This window comes from Pelophylax lessonae (genome assembly GCF_965119305.1).
Source record: "Pelophylax lessonae genome assembly, chromosome: 11".
In the NCBI taxonomy this organism is placed as follows: Eukaryota; Metazoa; Chordata; class Amphibia; order Anura; family Ranidae; genus Pelophylax; species Pelophylax lessonae.
Window position 1 is genome coordinate 4297625 of NC_138778.1, and position 22146 is coordinate 4319770.

At 46.6% G+C, this 22146-nt stretch overlaps 1 protein-coding gene across 2 annotated transcripts in view; it reads left to right on the plus strand.

Annotated features, from left to right (window-relative positions):
- Positions 1 to 11304, plus strand: part of TEKT3 (tektin 3) — a 32955-nt gene extending 21651 nt beyond the window's left edge. For both annotated transcript variants that reach the window (XM_082272684.1, XM_082272685.1), the window contains exons 3-8: positions 190 to 273; positions 2104 to 2174; positions 3455 to 3598; positions 5399 to 5621; positions 8835 to 8989; positions 10884 to 11304. In XM_082272684.1, the coding sequence (XP_082128810.1) occupies positions 190 to 273; positions 2104 to 2174; positions 3455 to 3598; positions 5399 to 5621; positions 8835 to 8989; positions 10884 to 11100 (894 nt within the window). In that variant the 3' untranslated portion in view covers positions 11101 to 11304. The remainder of the gene's footprint in view (positions 1 to 189; positions 274 to 2103; positions 2175 to 3454; positions 3599 to 5398; positions 5622 to 8834; positions 8990 to 10883) is intronic.
- Positions 11305 to 22146: the final 10842 nt, after the last annotated feature.

A 22146-nucleotide genomic window follows, 5' to 3' on the forward strand; every position in this document is an offset into this window, starting at 1 on the left:
GAGGGGTTCCCACCATCCCTGTGCCGAGACCCCGGGTCTGTACACCTGCTGTGCTCATTATGAGGGGTTCCCACCATCATCTAGCTATTCTATTCTATCTATTCTATCTATTTTTGTGCTGTGTTTTGAATTTGTCACTACAACAGGGAAGTCTAATTGGTCTCATAATTATTATGCATTGGCTGGCAGGTGGCTCAGGAGTGTCTGTATCACCGGGAGAAGAGGATGTCTATAGATCTGGTGCACGACGATGTGGAGAAACAACTTCTGCAGGTAAGATGAGGACTCTCCTACAGTAAAAAGTGCCAGCGGCCTAAATCAGTAAGGGACACGGGACTAACTGATGAAAAAACTTAGAACAAAATAGAGGGTGCAGACAATGCAAATATTTCCCATGCAGGTTTGTGCACTTTATGGCCAAAGTTGATGGACACTTGACCTATAGGAGTTTGTTGGACATCCTATTCCAAAACAATGGCCATTAGTATGGAGTTGTCTCCTCGTATCCGCCAATATTATGGGAAGGCTTTCCACATGATGGATGAGAAGACCTGATTCACAATCAGTGTTCCTTAATGTATGCATGCAAGCAGCATTTCTGGGTGTGGCTTGCTTTCCATTCACATTAGTTTGACAGAGCACATATAGGTCCATCAATTTTCTTGCTGAGCTGCTGCATGAAAATTCGCCCTTCATAAGTTCCTTCATTATGACCATTTAATGCCTTAGTGCTGAAACCCCAAGTGCATATACAACCTGAAAATTTGCCCTTCTTGGGTCGCTTCACTATGACCGTTAATGCTTTAGTGCTGGAACACCAAGTAGATAGACGGTCCGAATCGGTACATTTTCTCTTCTTAAAGTCCCTTCACTTTGACCAGTAATACCTTAGTGTGGTAACCTCAGATAAATGATTGACCTGATATGGTACGTAGAGACCACAGGCAGGTGCAAGCTACAAAATAACTGCTAAAAAGTTCTTCAGTCTGGTAACTGGGTCCCTAAAAACAAGCCACAAACCCTGACACTGCAAATATGCCACAGTGGGGTTACAAGTCTCCAAACTAGATAAACCTCAAAGGGCCATAGCCCCAAGTGGATGGACGGCCTGAATTAGCACATTCACCCTTCTTAAGTCTCATAGCTACAACCATTAATGCCCTAAGGCTGTAACCCCAAGTGGATGGACGGCCTGAATTGGTAAATTTGCCCTTCCTGAGTCTCTTTGCTATGGCCAGTAATGTCTTAGTGCCATAACCAGAAGTGGATGGATGCCTTGAATTGGTACATTCGTCTTTCTTGAGTCCCTTCACTAGAACCATTATTGCCTTAGTGCCGTAACTGCAAGTGGATGGTCGTCCTGAATTGATACATTTGCTCTTCTTGGTGCCATAGCTCCAAGTGGATAGATGGCTTGAATTAGTACATTTGCCCTTCTTGAGTTCCTTTACCACAACCGTTAATGTCTTAGTGCTGTAACACCAAGTGGTTGGATGGTGTGAGCTGGGACATAGTGACCACAGTCAGGTTTAGGCTAAATAATAGCAGCCGAAAAGTTCTTCAGTCACAAAAGTGGGTCCTAAAAACAAGCCGCAAACCCTGACCCTTCAAATATACCTTAGTGTGGTAACAATTATTTAAATTGCATAAACTACAAAGTGTATGATAAAGACAATGCTTCAGTCCTAAACCTCTAAACCCATCATGGACTTTTGAGGTGCCCCAGCAGAAAGTCACACAGATACAAAATAAATAAAAAAAAAAAGGGGGAGAAAAGGTATACTCCCCCTTTTTTATTATTATTATTATTATTATTATTATTATTACAATGTTATTCATATAAATGTTAAAAGCTAGACAGAGAACCAATAACAAATACATAAAAAAGACAAAAATGCTTGAATGACAACTCCACTATGCTTCAGTCCTGTCAGTGAATAGGACACATGGTGGTCAGAATTCACCATCTTAAGTCATTCTAGCAAAAGTATACTGTATGAGCAAAATAGCTCAGTAGTGTCACCAGAGAATTTAGAGAGGCAGATTTATTTATTTTTTTGCCTTCTTGGAGCCATTTATTATTTTGTAATTTGTAATAAATAGGAAGTGGATTGCATCAAGTCTTGCCAGGAAAGAATGAGGAGACACCTGGACAGGACAGCGGCACAGCTTGCGTAAGACACCTAACCTCTTCACCCTTGCATGTTTGTATATGTGTATTGGGGGTGGGTAGAGTTGGATTATCCACAAGGCAAACTATTTAAGAGCTTAGAGTCCAGTGGCCATCCAAGAGCCCCAGCTACAAGCGTCATATCCTGCAGTAAATGAGGGGAGTAGTGCCAATTGGTCAAAGCTTTGCACCTCTCCTTTTAGACAGTTGGTATCTGATGGGGCCATGCTAGTACAGACACTTAAGGGGGCAGGTTCTTTGGACCTATTGCAATCTTTAATAATGTTATTCTAAGGCAGGGCCACTGATAGGGGGGGACCACCAGCCCTCTTGTAGGGGGCCCAAGCACACAGAAAATGGGATTAGTGATGGACAACAAATACAGAAATCTTCCTCCAGCACCTGAATCTGATCTGTCCCTCTCCCTGCTATCAGCATTTATCTGTTGAGAAAGAGACAGTCGTCCCTCACTAATCCCCCTCCCTTGTGTGGGCCCCCCTCCCAGCCCTGGCTCTAATGTTATCTCTGCTCAGGAGTTTATTTGTAAATTGTAACTTTGTTTCTCTCTCTCTCTGTCTCTCTGATCACTGAGCTCCAACTGCCCAGCCTGTATATTTTTCTCATCTAATCTTCTTTTTTATTTAACATAGTTTTTTTTTTTAGATTTAGCAGGAATAATGTGAGTTCTGTTATATTTGTGTCTGATAATAGTGATTTTGTTGTAATTGTAGCTAAATATATATTTTAATATTTTCTTGGGGGGGCCTGCAAGGTAGTCTGTATGGGGCCCCGCGATTTCTAACAGCAGCCCTGTTCAAAGGGATAAGGGGGTTCAAAGCTTCTACCATGCTGAAGGCTAGAATTAAACTTGAAATCATCCACTCCTTTTCTACATCCAGTTATTGCTTTTGCATTTATTTCTTTATGAGCTGGGTCATTCCTCAGCCTAACCACTTATATCATAGCCTGTGCTAAGCATTAATAAACAATCTCTTCTCTCTATCTCCCTCAGCATGTGCCATAAACTTTGTTTTCTGCTGGGAGCCTTGCCTTCCTGTGCCTAGAAGTACTTTTCCCCCAGCAGCTATGTTCTCTGGTAAAAATTGTTATAGTCTGAAACATAAAATTTTCAGTTAGGCAGGTCTATGGGTGTCCAGTATTCTGCATGCACATTCCCAGTAACACTAACACCCATCAAATTATATTTACCCCATCTGTGAGTATTTATTTATTTGTAGTTCTGGAACTTGATTTATGCTCCTAAGATCTCGTCTGTGTCTACAGTTCAAATAGAGCAGCTCAGCACGAACTGGAGAGGGACATCAGTGACAAGCAAGCGGCCTACCGCATCGATGACAAATGTCAGAATCTGAGGAATACCTCTGACGGTATTGGCCACTACCGAGGAGTGGAACGGATCGATGCAACGTATGTGAATATTCTCTGTCTGGGGACTGTTCAGGAATGTCTGCAAGTTACTCAGCATCTCTGATCTTTGTGTCCCTCAACATCTCTTTGACATGGAGTCCTTCAGCATCTCATGTCTTTGTGTCCCTCAGCATCTCATGTCTTTGTGTCCCTCAGCATCTCATGTCTTTGTGTCCCTCAGTATCTCATGTCTTTTTGTCCCTCAGTATCTCATGTCTTTTTGTCCCTCAGTATCTCATGTCTTTTTGTCCCTCACCATCTCATGTCTTTTTGTCCCTCAGCATCTCCTTGTCTTTGTGTCCCTCAGCATCTCCTTGTCTTTGTGTCCCTCAGCATCTCCTTGTCTTAGTGTCCCTCAGCATCTCCTTGTCTTTGTGTCCCTCAGCATCTCCTTGTCTTTGTGTCCCTCAGCATCTCCTTGTCTTTTTGTCCCTCACCATCTCATGTCTTTTTGTCCCTCAGCATCTCCTTGTCTTTGTGTCCCTCAGCATCTCCTTGTCTTTGTGTCCCTCAGCATCTCCTTGTCTTAGTGTCCCTCAGCATCTCCTTGTCTTTGTGTCCCTCAGCATCTCCTTGTCTTTGTGTCCCTCAGCATCTCCTTGTCTTAGTGTCCCTCAGCATCTCCTTGTCTTTGTGTCCCTCAGCATCTCCTTGTCTTTGTGTCCCTCAGCATCTCCTTGTCTTAGTGTCCCTCAGCATCTCCTTGTCTTTGTGTCCCTCAGCATCTCCTTGTCTTTGTGTCCCTCAGCATCTCCTTAATTTTGTGTCCTTCAACATCTCTTGCCTTTGCTTTCCTTGGTATCTCTTTGTATTTGTGTCCCTCATCATCCCCAGTCTGTGTCCCTCAACATCTCTTTGAGTTTGAGTCCTTCACCATCTCCAGTCTTTGTGTCCATCAGCATCTTCTGTTGTGTCCCTCAGAATATCCTTGTGTTTGTGTCACTCAACATCTCCTGTCTTAGTGCCCCTTAGCATCTCCCTAATTTTGTGTCCTTTAACATCTCCTGTCTTTATGTTCCTTGGTATCTCTTTGTATTTGTGTCCCTCAGCATCTCCGGTCTTTGTGTCCCTCAACATCTCTTTGACTTTGAGTCCTTCACCATCTTTGGTCTTTGTGTCCTGCAGTATCTGATGTCTTTGTGTCCCTCAGCTTTATCTTGTCTTAAGTGTCCCTTAGCATCTTTTTAATTTTGTGTCCTTTAACATCTCCTGTCTTTGTGTCCCTCAGCATCTCCATGTCTTTGTGTTCCTTGGCATCTTCTTGTCTTTGTGTCCCTCAGAATCTCCTGGTCTTTTGTGTCCCTTAGCATCTCCCTGTGTTCGTATACCTCAGCATCTCCTTGAATTTGTGTCTCCCAGCATCCCTTTGTCTTTGTGCCCTTCAACATCTCCTTGTCTTTGTGCCCTTCAACATCTCCTTGTCTTTGTGTTCCTCAACATCTCCTTGTCTTTGTGCCCCTCAACATCACCTCATGTTTGTGTCCCTCAGCATTTATTTGCTTCTGTGTCCCTCAGCATCTCCTTACGTTTCCGTCCCTCAGTGTCTTGTATTTGTGTTCCTCAATGTCTCCTTGTGTTTGTGTCCCTCAGCATCTCCCTATTTTTGTGTTCCTCAACGTCTCCTTGTATTTTTTTTGTCCATCAGCACCTCATTGTCTTAGTGTTCCTCAGCACCTCATTGTCTTAGTGTTCCTCAGCACCTCATTGTCTTTGTGTTCCTCAGCACCTCATTGTCTTTGTGTTCCTCAGCACTTACTTCTTTTCATGTTTCTCACCATCTCCGGTCTTTATATCCCTCAGCATTTCTGTCCCTGAAACTTGGGCCAAATTCACAGATGACAACATCTTGAGGTCACAGAGTGAGAGAGCCGCCTCCGCCAAGCTCAGAGAGGATGTAGAGAATTTACTAAATGTCACTTCCAATGAGATGTGGAACCAGTTCAACCGAGTGAACGTCATGTTCACCAGCCGGATCTCTGAGACTGCGGATGCCAAGAACAAACTCCAAAGTCACCTAGCAAAGGTACAAAGCTGGGCTTGTGTTCAGTTATAAAGTGCTTGGCAGAAGATTATCTATAGCCATTCATTCTTGGTGGCCAAAAGACAGCCCAGCATTCACAAGCGATGCTCCTGATTTTGAGTATGTTAGTAAATCTCCCTTTGATCAAACCTTTATTATTTAATGGAATAACTCAAGGATCAGAAGTCTTGCATGGGTAGTTGTTTTAAAATGCAGATTGTGGAGAGTGCAAGGGCTTGAGAAAGTCTTAGAAAACTCTTTCTGCCCATTGCTTTCAGGAAGATAACTGTCTGCCTTTGATCACACCACTACATAGAATTTTATGACAGGCGTGTGCATGTCTTGTGGGGGCTGCATTTGCCTGTCCCCTCGTAGTTTTATCAAGACAGGTCTGCAGATGACAGAGGAAGCATAGTGTTGAGAAGAGGGTAATGGAGAGTAGTAGGAAGATGGACCAGAATCCTTCTGTAGCTCAGAGTATTTCAGGAGAGGAGAGTTGTAGAGGAAGGAGCAGAGTCCTCCAGCAGAGCAGAGTATATCAGGAGAGGAGAGTTATAGAGGAAGGAGCAGAGTCCTCCAGCAGTGCAGAGTATTTCAGGAGAGGAGAGTTATAGAGGAAGGAGCAGAGTCCTCCAGTAGAGCAGAGTATTTCAGGAGAGGAGAGTTATAGAGGAAGAAGCAGAGTCCTCCAGCAGTGCAGAGTATTTCAGGAGAGGAGAGTTATAGAGGAAGGAGCAGAGTCCTCCAGCAGTGCAGAGTATTTCAGGAGAGGAGAGTTATAGAGGAAGGAGCAGAGTCCTCCAGCAGTGCAGAGTATTTCAGGAGAGGAGAGTTATAGAGGAAGGAGCAGAGTCCTCCAGCAGAGCAGAGTATTTCAGGAGAGGAGAGTTCTAGGGGAAGGAGAAGAGTCCTCCAGTAGAGCAGAGTATTTCAGGAGAGGAGAGTTATAGAGGAAGGAGCAGAGTCCTCCAGCAGAGCAGAGTATTTCAGGAGAGGAGAGTTATAGAGGAAGGAGCAGAGTCCTCCAGCAGTGCAGAGTATTTCAGGAGAGGAGAGTTATAGAGGAAGGAGCAGAGTCCTCCAGCAGTGCAGAGTATTTCAGGAGAGGAGAGTTATAGAGGAAGGCGCAGAGTCCTCCAGCAGAGCAGAGTATTTTAGGAGAGGAGAGTTATAGAGGAAGGAGCAGAGTCCTCCAGTAGAGCAGAGTATTTCAGGAGAGGAGAGTTATAGAGGAGGGAGCAGAGTCCTCCAGTAGAGCAGAGTATTTTAGGAGAGGAGAGTTATAGAGGAAGGAGCAGAGTCCTCCAGCAGTGCAGAGTATTTCAGGAGAGGAGAGTTATAGAGGAAGGAGCAGAGTCCTCCAGCAGTGCAGAGTATTTCAGGAGAGGAGAGTTATAGAGGAAGGAGCAGAGTCCTCCAGCAGAGCAGAGTATTTCAGGAGAGGAGAGTTATAGAGGAAGGAGCAGAGTTCTCCAGTAGAGCAGAGTATTTCAGGAGAGGAGAGTTATAGAGGAAGGAGCAGAGTCCTCCAGCAGTGCAGAGTATTTCAGGAGAGGAGAGTTATAGAGGAGGGAGCAGAGTCCTCCAGTAGAGCAGAGTATTTCAGGAGAGGAGAGTTATAGAGGAGGGAGCAGAGTCCTCCAGCAGAGCAGAGTATTTCAGGAGAGGAGAGTTATAGAGGAAGGAGCAGAGTCCTCCAGCAGAGCAGAGTATTTCAGGAGAGGAGAGTTATAGAGGAAGGAGCAGAGTTCTCCAGTAGAGCAGAGTATTTCAGGAGAGGAGAGTTATAGAGGAAGGAGCAGAGTCCTCCAGCAGTGCAGAGTATTTCAGGAGAGGAGAGTTATAGAGGAGGGAGCAGAGTCCTCCAGTAGAGCAGAGTATTTCAGGAGAGGAGAGTTATAGAGGAGGGAGCAGAGTCCTCCAGCAGAGCAGAGTATTTCAGGAGAGGAGAGTTATAGAGGAAGGAGCAGAGTCCTCCAGCAGAGCAGAGTATTTCAGGAGAGGAGAGTTATAGAGGAAGGAGCAGAGTTCTCCAGTAGAGCAGAGTATTTCAGGAGAGGAGAGTTATAGAGGAAGGAGCAGAGTCCTCCAGCAGTGCAGAGTATTTCAGGAGAGGAGAGTTATAGAGGAGGGAGCAGAGTCCTCCAGTAGAGCAGAGTATTTCAGGAGAGGAGAGTTATAGAGGAGGGAGCAGAGTCCTCCAGCAGAGCAGAGTATTTCAGGAGAGGAGAGTTATAGAGGAAGGAGCAGAGTCCTCCAGCAGAGCAGAGTATTTCAGGAGAGGAGAGTTATAGAGGAAGGAGCAGAGTTCTCCAGCAGTGCAGAGTATTTCAGGAGAGGAGAGTTATAGAGGAAGGAGCAGAGTCCTCCAGCAGTGCAGAGTATTTCAGGAGAGGAGAGTTATAGAGGAGGGAGCAGAGTCCTCCAGTAGAGCAGAGTATTTCAGGAGAGGAGAGTAGAGGAAGGAGCTTCACATCTTTAATCTCCAGAATGTACCTTTACTGTTTGTATTACTGAGAGTTCTGTTTATTTAGGTGGAGGTGTTTCTTCCTATTACTGTGGGATTTGAGACAGGGTTTTACTGTATCCATGCAGCAGCTTTGTATTTCAGTGAACGGAGGGTTGCAAGATAAAACCCAAAGAACAGCAAAAAAAGCTAGATGGAAAAGGAAAAAGTAACCTAAAACCTCCAAGGGGTTAGAAAAAGTGAATAAATTAATGTAGAGGTGGGAACCCCCTTGTAAATAATGTTCTTCTCTCTAGAATGGTGTAATCGCACCTACAAGAGAGCAGCAGACATAAAACTTCTTGGACTCCGGCCAGGCAGACGAGGAAATGGAATCTTCGGAACTTTTGCACAGAATCTGAATGCGTGCTGCAAGGCATCCAAAATGTTTCTCAAGATTTCAGTCCCTCTTGGGTACTCCATGTGCATATTAATGAATTTCTATGCCTGTACGAGCTGGCACTTTAGAGCTGGAGTTGGAAGAATAGACCTGATTCTTCCTAAACCATTAACCAGCGCCTTCTATCACATGTACACCGTGGCCAACTAGTAAAAATGGCAGTTATGTAAGCAATCTTCACATTGCTCAACTGCCGTTGGCTGGTATTTGTAGCTTGAACTTTGGATTCTTCATTCCTTCAATTTTCATATTTAGAAATCCGTGAAGATACATATTTACAAGTTTTTATGACTTTTTTTTTCTTTTGTAGACTCTCCAGGAGATCTTTCAGACAGAGATGACGATTGAAGCCATCAAAAAGGCCATCAAGGAAAAAATGGCTCCCATGCGAGTAGCCCAAACACGTCTGGATGAACGCACGAGGCGCCCCAACGTGGAGCTGTGCCGAGACACTGCGCAGATACGGTACCTGCTCCTGGCACTTGAGCTCAACTTGAGCTAAAACTTGTTTGCTTTGTTGTAGATAGATTGGGGAAATAATAGGCCCTTTCAAGGTGTTAATTCCCATCTGCCTACTTTATTGGGCAGATTTATCCAAGGGGGCACAGACAAAAAAACCTTGTGAGTTTAGAACCTCTGACAATGATCTGAGACAGTGGTCTCCAAACTGTGGCCCAGGAGCTGGATGCGGCCCTTTGCTTGATTTTATTTGGCCCTGGGGCACTATTTCATTCACCGACACCAATGATGGGGCACAATTCCTCCCAATGACACCAATGATGGGGCACAATTCCTCCCAATGACACCAATGATGGGGCACAATTCCTTCCAATGATGGGGCACAATTCCTCCCAATGACACCAATGATGGGGCACTATTCCTCCCACTGACACCAATGATGGGGCACAATTCCTCCCAATGACACCAATGATGGGGCACAATTCCTTCCAATGACACCAATGATGGGGCACAATTCCTTCCAATGACACCAGTAATGGAGTAATGGGGAACAATTTCTCCCAATGAACAATTTCTCCCAATGATACCAATGATAGGGCAATTTTCCTACCAATGACACCAAAAGTGGGGCTCAATGACACTAATGATGGGGCACAATTCCTCCCACTGACACCAAAGATGGGGTATTGTTTACTCCAACTGATGCTGGGACATTTTCTACTCCCGAAGTCTGAAGGACAGTAAATTGGCCCTTCATTTAGAACGTTTGGAGACCCCTGATTTAAGACCTATGTGGGGGCCAAAACTTTTAGTTTTGGACAGAGTAGGAAATAATCAAGATTAGAGATGAGCTTGGGTTCTGCTCTGGGTTTGGTCCAAAGCCATGTCGCAGCTACACCCATTTCCAGACCCCAACCCTTCCTTGTCCGGAGCTTAGGGCTATAACCACTTCCTCTAGATGTGGCTTATAAGCAAGTAATGGGAAAAGGACAAAATCAGAAGGTGGTCATTCTGTAGAAGCCAGAAATGGTAGCATCCATACTCTTATTATAACAGGTTCACCTTTTTATTGCCTTGCTGCCAGTGAACTATTCTCCTTGGAACACCAATGTTTAGACCAGGGGCCTCCAAACTTTCTCAACAAGGGGCCAGCACCCCATCATTGGTTTCGTTTGAAGGAATAGTGACCTATTGTTGGTATCAGTGGGAGTAATGATGTCCCATCACTGGTGTCTGTGGGAGGTATGGCACCCCACCATTGGTGCCTTCGGGAGGAATAGTGCCCCATCTTTGGTGCCTTTGGGAGGAATGGTGTCCCATTATTGGTGTTTGTGGGAGGATTAGTGCCCCATCATTGGTACCTGTAAGAGGAATGGTGGCCCATTATTGGTGTCAGTGGGAGGAATAGTGCCCCATCATTGATGTTTGTGGGCGGAATGGTGCCCCTTCATTGATGTCTGTGGGAGGAATAATGCCCCATCACTGGTGTCTGTGGGAGGAATGGTGCCCCATCATTGGTGCCTGTGGGGGGAATGGTACTCCATCATTGGTTTTGGTGGAAGGGATAGTGACTCATTGTTGGTATCAGTGTGAGGAATAGTGTTCCATCACTGGTGCCTGTGAGAGGAATGGTGCCCCATCATTGGTGTCAGTAGATGGCACAGTGCCCCAAGAGCAAGCTAAAGGCAGGTAAAGGGCCACATTCGTCCCAACGGCTACAGTTTAGAGACCACTGGTCTAGACCCATGATTATGCAGGCCATATATTAACAATCCCACCTCCCACAAAGGCAGACAAACAATGGAGTTTCATTGCACTGTCCAGGCCCGCACCATATCTGTAAATTGTTCAAACTTTCTAATCTTTTACCACATAACCTTTTTTTGTTCTCCTTTTGCAGTCTTGTCCATGAGGTACAAGAAATCGATGACACCATTCAGGTGTTGCAGCAACGCCTCCGAGACGCTGAAGACACCCTACAGATACTGGTTCATACCAAGGCCAACCTCGAACACGACCTGTCCATCAAAGCCAACTCCCTCTTCATTGACCAGGAGAAATGCATGGGAATGAGGAAGAGCTTCCCCAGCACCCCTCGCCTGGTCGGATACACATAGGTCCCCACTGCGCACTGGTTTGTTTTGCGTTATGTGGTGACGCGCACAGGAGATGTGATGGGAAATCCTGGATTTTCTTGGTCATCTCTCACACGGTGTGTTGGTTTAGCATTGTCTTCTGGTTTGATGCACACAACAATTCAGAATGCTTTATGTCTATAAGATAAATATGAATAAATAAATTAAACTTTTTACAAAAGTAAATGGATACATTTTTCCAAACTTGTTCCACCAAAGACAACCTTGCATACAGGGTTCAGTATGTTGTGGAAAGTATTTGTATGGTATTATGGCAGGCACAGCCAGTGCCGGGACAAAGTCATTTAGAGCCCAGGGCACAACAAATTGCGCCCCCCCCCAGAACAAATCTGCCCCCCCCCCCCCGAAAAAAATTCCCCCTCCTAGTACAAATCCTCTACCCTTCAAATTTCCACCTTCTGAGCAGAAATCCTCTTCCCACCCACTCCCAGCTTAAATTCTACCCAATCACCCATCCTAGCACAACCCCCCCCCCCAAATTTCCCCTGCTAGTACAAATCTTCTTCCCCTACCCCCCCCCCCCCTCTTAACATGCATCCCCTCAAATCACCACTTCTAGCACACCTCCCCAAATTTCCCCTCATAGAACAATTCCCTGCCACCCACCAAATTCCTCCTCCCAGTACAAATACCCTCCCCCCAATCTCCTTGTGGTCCCCCCCACCACCACCATCTCACATAATATCACAGTGCCCAGGACAGCTTCCCTTCCACTAAAGCCCAATTCTACCTATTTTTTTTTTATAGGTGCACATTCAATCTTAGAAAATAGTAAAGCAGCTGTGGCTCACCTCCCCTCTGGCATGGTCCCTGGCAAATGCACGCACTCCATGATTCACTTACTTTGAGTGCAGGGTGTCATGGACCTGCACCCTGTGGGGCAAGGATGCATGAAACCTGTAGAGAGCTGCCCACCTCCAGCCATAACCTAACATCTCTAGCACCCAGGAAAGATAATTGTCCTATTATTAACCCCCAGTATTGATATTAGTGACCACAATATTCTCTCCTGTCATTAGTGGCCAGTGCCAGTGGAAGTAATGTTAAACCTGCCAGGATTAGTGGTCAGTGGCAGGCAGTAATAACTCCAACACTGCTGCCCAGTGGCAGGCCCAGGCTATAATAACTTTCATCCTCCAACATTAGGGGTCACCTGCAGGTTCATGCTGTAATAAATCCGAACACCACCCTGAGTGATCAGTGGCAGGCTCAGGCTGCAATAACCCCCCCCCCCAGAAATGGTGGTCAGTGGGGGCCTCTAATAACCCCCCAGCATTGTTGGTCAGTGGCAGACTCAGGCTGTAATAATTTTCATTCTCCAATATTAGGGGTCACTCGCAGGTTCATGCTGTAATAAATCCAATCACCACCCTCGGTGATCAGTGGCAGGCTCAGGCTGTGATAACCCCCTCCCCCCCCCCCCAGCATTGGTGACCAGTGGGGGGGCCCTTTAATAACCCCCCAGCATTGTTAGTCAGTGGCAGGTCCAGGCTGTAATAACTTCCATCCTCCAGCATTAGGGGTCACTCGCAGGTTCATGCTGTAATAAATCCCATCAGCACCCTCAGCAATCAGGCTCAGGCTGCAATAATCCCCTTCCTCCCCAGAAATGGTGGTCAGTGGGGGGCCTGTAACCCCCCCCCCCCCCCCCCAGCATTGTTGGTCAGTGGCAGGCTCAGGCTGTATTAACTTACTTCCATGCCCCAGCATCAGTGGCAGGCTTATGCTGTGACAATACCAACCCCCATCCTTCACCTCTAGCATTGGTAATCAGTGTGAGGCTTATAATCACCCCCCTCAAGATTGGCCCGGCACCCCACAGCACTACTACCACTCTGCAAGATGTTGCTGGCTGCCACGCAGGGGCATCCTATAACTAATACCTACTGTGATCCACCCCTCCTTCCCGCCAGGTATACCACCATCCTGGTGTCACAGGGACAGGAAGTGAAAGAAATCCTCTCCAGTGGGGTCACTAACAGTTATGAAAACTTTAAAGAGGGTCTAATTCTTCTCCACTCTGTTTAAAACAAATATTTTTTTTGCGTCTTAGAAAGACCAACTATTAATTTAATGAAGATGAATAGTAAACTGTCACTGGAGGAGAACACAGACGATTTCACAAGAAGTTGGTGAGAGAGCAGACAGGATTATTACACCCCCGAGATCACATTACAATCCCGTGTGTTACATTGTGCTTCATTTTGGCAGCAGATTTCGATTTAGCTTTAGTCATAGTCTTTCGACTAAAATGCCATTTTAATTTTAGTCGTATTTTAGTCTTTGGAATTGTTTTAGTCATATTTAAGTCGACTAAAACCTCCAGTACATTTTGGTCAACTACAAATGGAATGGGTTTAGGTAATTTGTAATGCATTATTTAAACATTTCTCTAGAATTTCCAAACTAATTATATACTCCTGGAATAAAAATCGAATAATATATTATTATTTCTGGTATTAAGGGCTGAACACGCACTACAGACACAGATTTAGCCAGTGTGATATATAGATGTCTTTATAAATAAAACAAAGTTTTATAAACAAACAAAAATATTGCTTTTTGACAAACAGAAGTGAAACTTTAACCACTTTGCCGCTGCTCACTAGAGCTCTACTGCGGCAAAGTGGCTCGATAACGTCTGACGACGTAGACCTACGTCGCCAGACATTACCCCCTCGGCGGCGCGCGCGCACCACCGGAGGCTCGCTCCCGCTGTTTTCAGTCACAGCGGGAGTCGGGCCAGGGGAGGAGCGGCGGCGATCGCCGCTGCTCTTTCCCGATCGTCTGGGAATCGAGTGTGGAGATCAGCCTGCTTGTGTAAACACAAGTGGGCGGATCTTCTAAGTGACAGGCAGGGTCAGATTGCAGGATTCAGCATAGCTCAACCTGCGATCTGTCCGTGTGTCACATAGTCCCCTCCCCCCACACACGTCAGTAAGCACCAGGCATACATTAACCCCTCCCTCTCCAATAAAATTAACCCCTTCCCTGTCAGTGTCATTATTACAGTAACAGTGCATATTTATAGCACCGATTACTGTAGTAATGTCACTGGTCCCCCCAAAAGTGTCAAAAATGTCAGTCAAGGGTCCGATCTGTCCGCCGCAATGTCGCAGTCCCGCAAAAAAATCGCAGATCGCCGTCATTACTCGTTAAAAAAAACAAACACCAAAAACGACAGAAATCTTTCCCTTAGTTAGTAAACGCAATAACTTTTGCGCAAACCAATCAAAATACGCTTATTGGAATTTTTTTTTACCAAAAATATGTAGCAGAAAACAAATTGGCCTAAAATGATAAAAAAATTTGATTTTTTACATTTTTTGGGGGGGAATTTCATATAAAAAAATGTGAAAAATATTGTTATTTTTTCAAAATTGTCGCTCTTTTTTTGTTTATATCGCAAAAAGTAAAAATCGCACAGGTGGTCAAATACCACCAAAAGAAAGCTCTGTTTGTGGGAAAAAAAAGGACATAAATTTAGTTTGGGTACGGTGTTGCATGACCGCACAATTGTCAGTTAAAGTCGCACAGCGCCGAATCGCAAAAAGTGGCCCAGACGTAAGACAGCAAAATCCTCCGGTGGTAAAATGGTTAAAATACAAAAAAACTGTAAACTCCATTGGCTGTAATGTCATCACACATTTCCCCGGAATATATCACCAACAATAAATAATAACCACTTAAAGACCGCCTGCTGCAGGTCAGCTTTGTCCCGTGAAACTATGTAACTGTACGTCACTTCGCAGGACTGCTAGCGGGCGCGCGTGTGCCCGCCCATTCGCCACAGAGGATGTCAATCAGCGGGTCCAGCAGCTCCGTGGAGACAGAAAGGCGGTCTGCCATTGTAAACACAGCAGACCGCTGTTCTATCAGTTATGAACACAGGGATCCTCTTATTTAGGACACACAGGTCTCTGTGTATTCATGCATACAGCACATCCCACCCACAGTTAGAAAGCACCCCCTAGGGACACATTTAACCCTTTGATCACCCCTAGTGTTAACCCCTTACCTGCCAGTATCATTAGTACAGTGACAGTGCATATTTTTAGCACTGATTACTGTAGTAATGTCACTGGTCCCCCCAAAAGTGTCAAAAATGTCAGTTAGGGGTCTGATCTGTCCGCCACAATGTCGCAGTCCCGCTAAAAATTGCTGATCGCCGCCATTACTAATAAAAATAAATAAATAAAAATTACATTAATCTTGTCCCTAGTTTGTAGACGCAATAACTTTTGCGCAAACCAATCAAAATACGCTTATTGGGATTTTTTTTTTACCAAAAATATGTAGCAGAAAACAAATTGGCCTAAAATTATGAAAGAATTTGATTTTTACACTCCTTTTTGGGGGGGGGGGGGGGTGTTATATAGCAGAAAGTGAAAAATAAAGTTTTTTTTTTTTTTCAGAATTGTCGCTTTTTTTTGTTTATAGCGCAAAAAATAAAAATTGCACAGGTGATCAAATACCACCAAAAGAAATTGTCAATTAAAGTAACGCAGTGCCGAATCGCAAAAAAAAGGCTCGTACACACTTGACGAAAATCAGACGTAATATCCTCCGATTTTTCTCTCTCATGCTCAGCGGTCACTACCGTTTTTAGTTGAGAGTGCATAAAGTTCAAGAAATTTCTCGTCCAATTTTTTATTTTTTTATTTTTTGGGACGTTTGTTTCTAGACTTCCGGGTCGTCAGCAACTTCAGATCATGCGCGGTCTTTCATATCCGATTTTTATGCGGATGTACTGCATACACATTAAATGACAATTGGTCTTGCTGGGGACGGACGATAAAAATTTTGGTGTTTGTCCCTCCGTTTTTTTTTTTTCGTTAAAAGGTCGGCATCGGCTGCTGAAATTTGTGTACACACTAGCCGAAAATTGTACAATTTTACCACGGACAGGAATCTGTCAATGATAGTCCTGCCTGCCTTATACACATCCCTACACCCGATCAATGTTAGTCCTGCCTGCCCTATACACATCCTTACACCTGATCGATGATAGTCCTGCCTGCCCTATACACATCCTTACACCTGATCAATGATAGTCCTGCCTACCCTATACACATCCCTACACCTGATCAATGATAGTCCTGCCTGCCCTATACACATCCCTACACCTGATCAATGATAGTCCTGCCTGCCCTATACACATCCCTACACCTGATCAATGATAGTCCTGCCTGTCCTATATACATCCCTACACCTGATCAATGATAGTCCTGCCTGCCCTATATACATCCCTACACCTGATCAATGATAGTCCTGCCTGCCCTATACACATCCCTACACCTGATCAATGATAGTCCTGCCTGCCCTATACACATCCCTACACCTGATCAATGATAGTCCTGCCTGCCCTATATACATCCCTACACCTGATCAATGATAGTCCTGCCTGCCCTATACACATCCCTATACCTGATCAATGATAGTCCTGCCTGCCCCATACACATCCCTATACCTGATCAATGATAGTCCTGCCTGCCCTATACACAACCCTACACCTGATCGATGATAGTCCTACCTGCCCCATACACATCCCTACACCTGATCGATGATAGTCCTGCCTGCCCTATACACATCCCTGCACCTGATCAATGATAGTCCTGCCTGCCCTATACACATCCCTACACCTGATCAATGATAGTCCTGCCTGCCCTATACACATCCCTACACCTGATCAATGATAGTCCTGCCTGTCCTATATACATCCCTACACCTGATCAATGATAGTCCTGCCTACCCTATACACATCCCTACACCTGATCAATGATAGTCCTGCCTGCCCTATACACATCCCTACACCTGATCAATGATAGTCCTGCCTGCCCTATACACATCCCTACACCTGATCAATGATAGTCCTGCCTGCCCTATACACATCCCTACACCTGATCAATGATAGTCCTGCCTGTCCTATATACATCCCTACACCTGATCAATGATAGTCCTGCCTGCCCTATATACATCCCTACACCTGATCAATGATAGTCCTGCCTGCCCTATACACATCCCTACACCTGATCAATGATAGTCCTGCCTGCCCTATACACATCCCTATACCTGATCAATGATAGTCCTGCCTGCCCCATACACATCCCTATACCTGATCAATGATAGTCCTGCCTGCCCTATACACAACCCTACACCTGATCGATGATAGTCCTACCTGCCCCATACACATCCCTACACCTGATCGATGATAGTCCTGCCTGCCCCATACACATCCCTACACCTGATCAATGATAGTCCTGCCTGCCCCATACACATCCCTACACCTGATCAATGATAGTCCTGCCTGCCCTATACACATCCCTACACCTGATCAATGATAGTCCTGCCTGCCCTATACACATCCCTACACCTGATCAATGATAGTCCTGCCTGCCCTATACACATCCCTACACCTGATCAATGATAGTCCTGCCTGCCCTATACACATCCCTGCACCTGATCAATGATAATCCTGCCTACCCTATACACAACCCTACACCTGATCGATGATAGTCCTGCCTGCCCTATACACATCCCTGCACCTGATCGATGATAGTCCTGCCTGCCCTATACACATCCCTGCACCTGATCGATGATAGTCCTGCCTGCCCTATACACATCCCTACACCTGATCAATGATAGTCCTGCCTGCCCTATACACAACCCTACACCTGATCAATGATAGTCCTCCCTGCCCTATACACATCCCTGCACCTGATCGATGATAGTCCTGCCTGCCCTATACACATCCCTACACCTGATCGATGATAGTCCTGCCTGCCCTATACACATCCCTGCACCTGATCGATGATAGTCCTGCCTGCCCTATACACAACCCTACACCTGATCGATGATAGTCCTGCCTGCCCTATACACATCCCTGCACCTGATCAATGATAGTCCTGCCTGCCCTATACACAACCCTACACCTGATCAATGATAGTCCTGCCTGCCCTATACACATCCCTACACCTGATCAATGATAGTCCTGCCTGTCTTATACACATCCCTACACCTGATCAATGATAGTCCTGCCTGCCCTATACACATCCTTACACCTAATCAATGATAGTCCTGCCTGCCCTATACACATCCCTACACCTGATCAATGATAGTCCTGCCTGCCCTATACACATCCCTACACCCGATCAATGATAGTCCTGCCTGCCCTATACACATCCCTACACCTGATCAATGATAGTCCTGCCTGCCCTATACACATCCCTACACCTGATCAATGATAGTCCTGCCTGCCCTATACACATCCCTACACCTGATCAATGATAGTCCTGCCTGCCCTATACACATCCTTACACCTAATCAATGATAGTCCTGCCTGCCCTATACACATCCCTACACCCGATCAATGATAGTCCTACCTGCCCTATACACATCCCTACACCTGATCAATGATAGTCCTGCCTGCCCTATACACATCCCTACACCTGATCAATGATAGTCCTGCCTGCCCTATACACATCCCTACACCTGATCAATGATAGTCCTGCCTGCCCTATACACATCCCTACACCTGATCAATGATAGTCCTGCCTGCCCTATACACATCCCTACACCTGATCATTGATAGTCCTGCCTGCCCTATACACATCCCTGCACCTGATCATTGATAGTCCTGCCTGCCCTATACACATCCCTGCACCCGATCAGCTGCCAGTAACAGAACTGTGCGCTTCCCCTAGGACATACTTAGACTTTGCGCCGCCTCCTGCGTTTATGGAAAATAAAAACACGAAATATCTCAGTGGGGGGCAAAGATTACAAGCGGGATTTTTGCAGCCAATAATAGGGCGTCTGGCCTATTACAGGAGCCGCGTGTTCATTGCGTTATTTTGGTGTGTGGAAAGTTTGTGTCACTCAGCGCAACTCCAGTCTGCTTAAAGAGCCAGAACCTCCGCCGCGCTGCGTTACAGGAAACCTCCTCCGAGAGAATTCTGTGATAGACCGACACAAAGTGACACATAATTGTGAAGTGGAAGGAAAATGATAAATGATACAAATAAATCTGTGAAAAGTGTGGCTGCATTTGTATTCACCCCCCGGAGTCAATACTTTGTAGAACCGCCTTTCCCTGCAATTACAGCTGCAAGCCATTCCATTGTAGCTCTGGCTGGATGTTTCGGGTCGTTGTCCTGCTGGAAGGTGAGCCTCCGCCCCAGTCTCAGGTCTTTTCTTCTAAGATTGTCCTGTATTTGGCTCCATCCATCTTCCCATCAACTCTGACCAGCTGCCCTGTCCCTGCTGAAGAAAAGCATCCCCACACCATGAAGCTGCCACCACCATGTTTCACAGTGGGGATGGTGTGATCAGGGTGATGTGCAGTGTTAGTTTTCCCCCACACATAGCGTTTTGCTTTTAGGCCAAAAAGTTGAATTTTGGTCTCCTCTGAGCAGAGCTCCTTCTTCCACATGTTTGCTGTGTCCCCCACATGGCTTCTCCCAAACTGCAAACAGGACTTCTTATGGCTTTCTTCCACCAATGGCTTTCTTCTTCTCACTCTTCCATAAAGGGCAGATTTGTGGAGCGCACGGCTAATAGTTGTCCTGTGGACAGATTCTCCCACCTGAGCTGTGGATCTCTGCAGCTCCTCCAGAGTTACCATGGACCTCTTGGCTGCTTCTCTAATGAATGCTCTCCTTGTTTAGGTGGACGGCCATGTCTTGGTAGGGGCCCGGCCGGTCTGTTTTGGTGGACGGCCATGTCTTAGTAGGGTTGCCTGGCCGGTCAGTTTAGGTGGACGGCCATGCCTTGGTAGGGGCCCGGCCGGTCAGTTTAGGGGGACGTCCATGTCTTTGTAGGCGGCCCGGTCGGACAGTTTATGTGGACGGCCATGTCTTGGTAGGGGCCGGCTGGACAGTTTAGGTGGACGGCCATGTCTTGGTAGGGGCCCGGCCGGTCCGTTTAGGTGGACAGCCATGTCTTAGTAGGGTTTCCCGGCCGGTCAGTTTATGTGGACGGCCATGTCTTGGTAGGGGCCCAGCCGGACAGTTTATGTGGACGGCCATGTCTTGGTAGGGGCCGGCCGGACAGTTTAGGTGGACGGCCATGTCTTGGTAGGGGCCCGGCCGGTCCGTTTTGGTGGATGGCCATGTCTTAGTAGGGTTGCCCGGCCGGTCAGTTTAGGTGAACGGCCATGCCTTGGTAGGGGCCCGGCCGGTCAGTTTAGGTGGACGGCCATGTCTTTGTAGGGGCCCGGCCGGACAGTTTATGTGGACGGCCATGTCTTGGTAGGGGCCGGCTGGACAGTTTAGGTGGACGGCCATGTCTTGGTAGGGGCCCAGCCGGACAGTTTATGTGGACGGCCATGTCTTGGTAGGGGCCGGCCGGACAGGTTAGGTGGCTGGCCATGTCTTGGTAGGGACCCGGCCGGTCAGTTTAGGTGGACGGCCATGTCTTAGTAGGGTTGCCCGGCCGGTCAGTTTAGGTGGACGGCCATGCCTTGGTAGGGGCCCAGCCGGTCAGTTAAGGTGGACGGCCTTGTCTTGGTAGGGTTGCCCGGCCGGTCAGTTTAGGTGGATGGCCATGCCTTGGTAGGGGCCCGACCGGACAGTTTAGGTGGACGGCCATGCCTTGGTAGGGGCCCAGCCGGTCAGTTTAGGTGGACGGCCATGCCTTGGTAGGGGCCCGGCCGGTCAGTTTAGGTGGACAGCCATGTCTTGGTAGGGTTGCAGTTGTGCCATACTCTTTCCATTTTCCCATGATGGATTGAACAGCGCTCTGTGAGATCTTCAAAGCTTGGGAGATTTTTTATAACCTAACCCTGCTTTACACTTCTCCACAACTTTATCCCTGACCTGTCTGCTGTGTTCCTTGGCCTTCATGATGCTGTTTGTTCACTAAGGTTCACTAAGGTTCTCTAACAAACCTCTGAGGGCTTCACAGAACAGCTGTATTTATACTGAGATTAAATGGCACACAGGTGGACTCTATTTACGAATTATCTGAAGGCAATTGGTTCCGCTAGATTATAGTTCGGGGTATCAGAGTAAAGGGGGGTGAATACAAATGCAGCCACACTTTTCACAGATTTATTTGTATCATTTATCATTTTCCTTCCACTTCACAATTATGGCCACTTTGTGTCGGTCTATCACATAAAATCCCAATAAAATACATTTACATTTTGGTTGTAACATGACAAAATGTGGGAAATTCCAAGGGGTGTGAATACTTTTTTAGGCACGGTATACATGCATGTGTGGAGGGGGGGGGGGGGGCTTCTGATAGGGACCTTGATGTCAGGGGGACTCTGATGGAGACCCTGATGTTGACCTGGAGGACAAGGGGAATCCAATAGGAACCCTGATGTGGATCCTAATGTAAGGGGGATTCTGATGGAGAAACTGATGTGAGGCAGGACTCTGATCCAGACTCTGATGTAGGGGGGGACTGTAATGGGGACCCTGATTGAAGGGGCTGTTGATAGGGACTCTGATGTAAGGGGGGACTCTGATGGGGACCCTGATGTAAGGGGGCTGCTGATAGGGGCCCTGATGTAAGGGGGGACTTTAATGGGGACCTTGATGTAAGGGGGACTCTGATGGCGTTCCTGATGTAAGGAGGGACTCTGATGGGGATGCTGATGTAATTAGAGGCTCTGATGGGGACCTTGATGTAATGGAGGACTATTATGAGGACCTTGACGTAAGAGGCAACTCTGGTAGGAACACCCTAGTGTTGGGGGGGGGCTCGGCCTAGGGGCCCCGAAGTAAGGGGGACTGTGATGGGGACCGTGATGTAAGGGGGGGGGGATGACACTGTGATTAGAACACCTGATGTAACGGGGCATGGTGATGGGGACACCTGATGTAAGGGGGGGACACTGTGATTGGGACACCTGATGTAAGGGGGCGCTGTGATTGGGACACCTGATGTAAGGGGCACTGTGATGGGGACCCTGATGTAAGGGGGGGACACTGTGATTGGGACACCTGATGTAAGGGGACGCTGTGATGGGGACACCTGATGTAAGGGGGTGCTGTGATG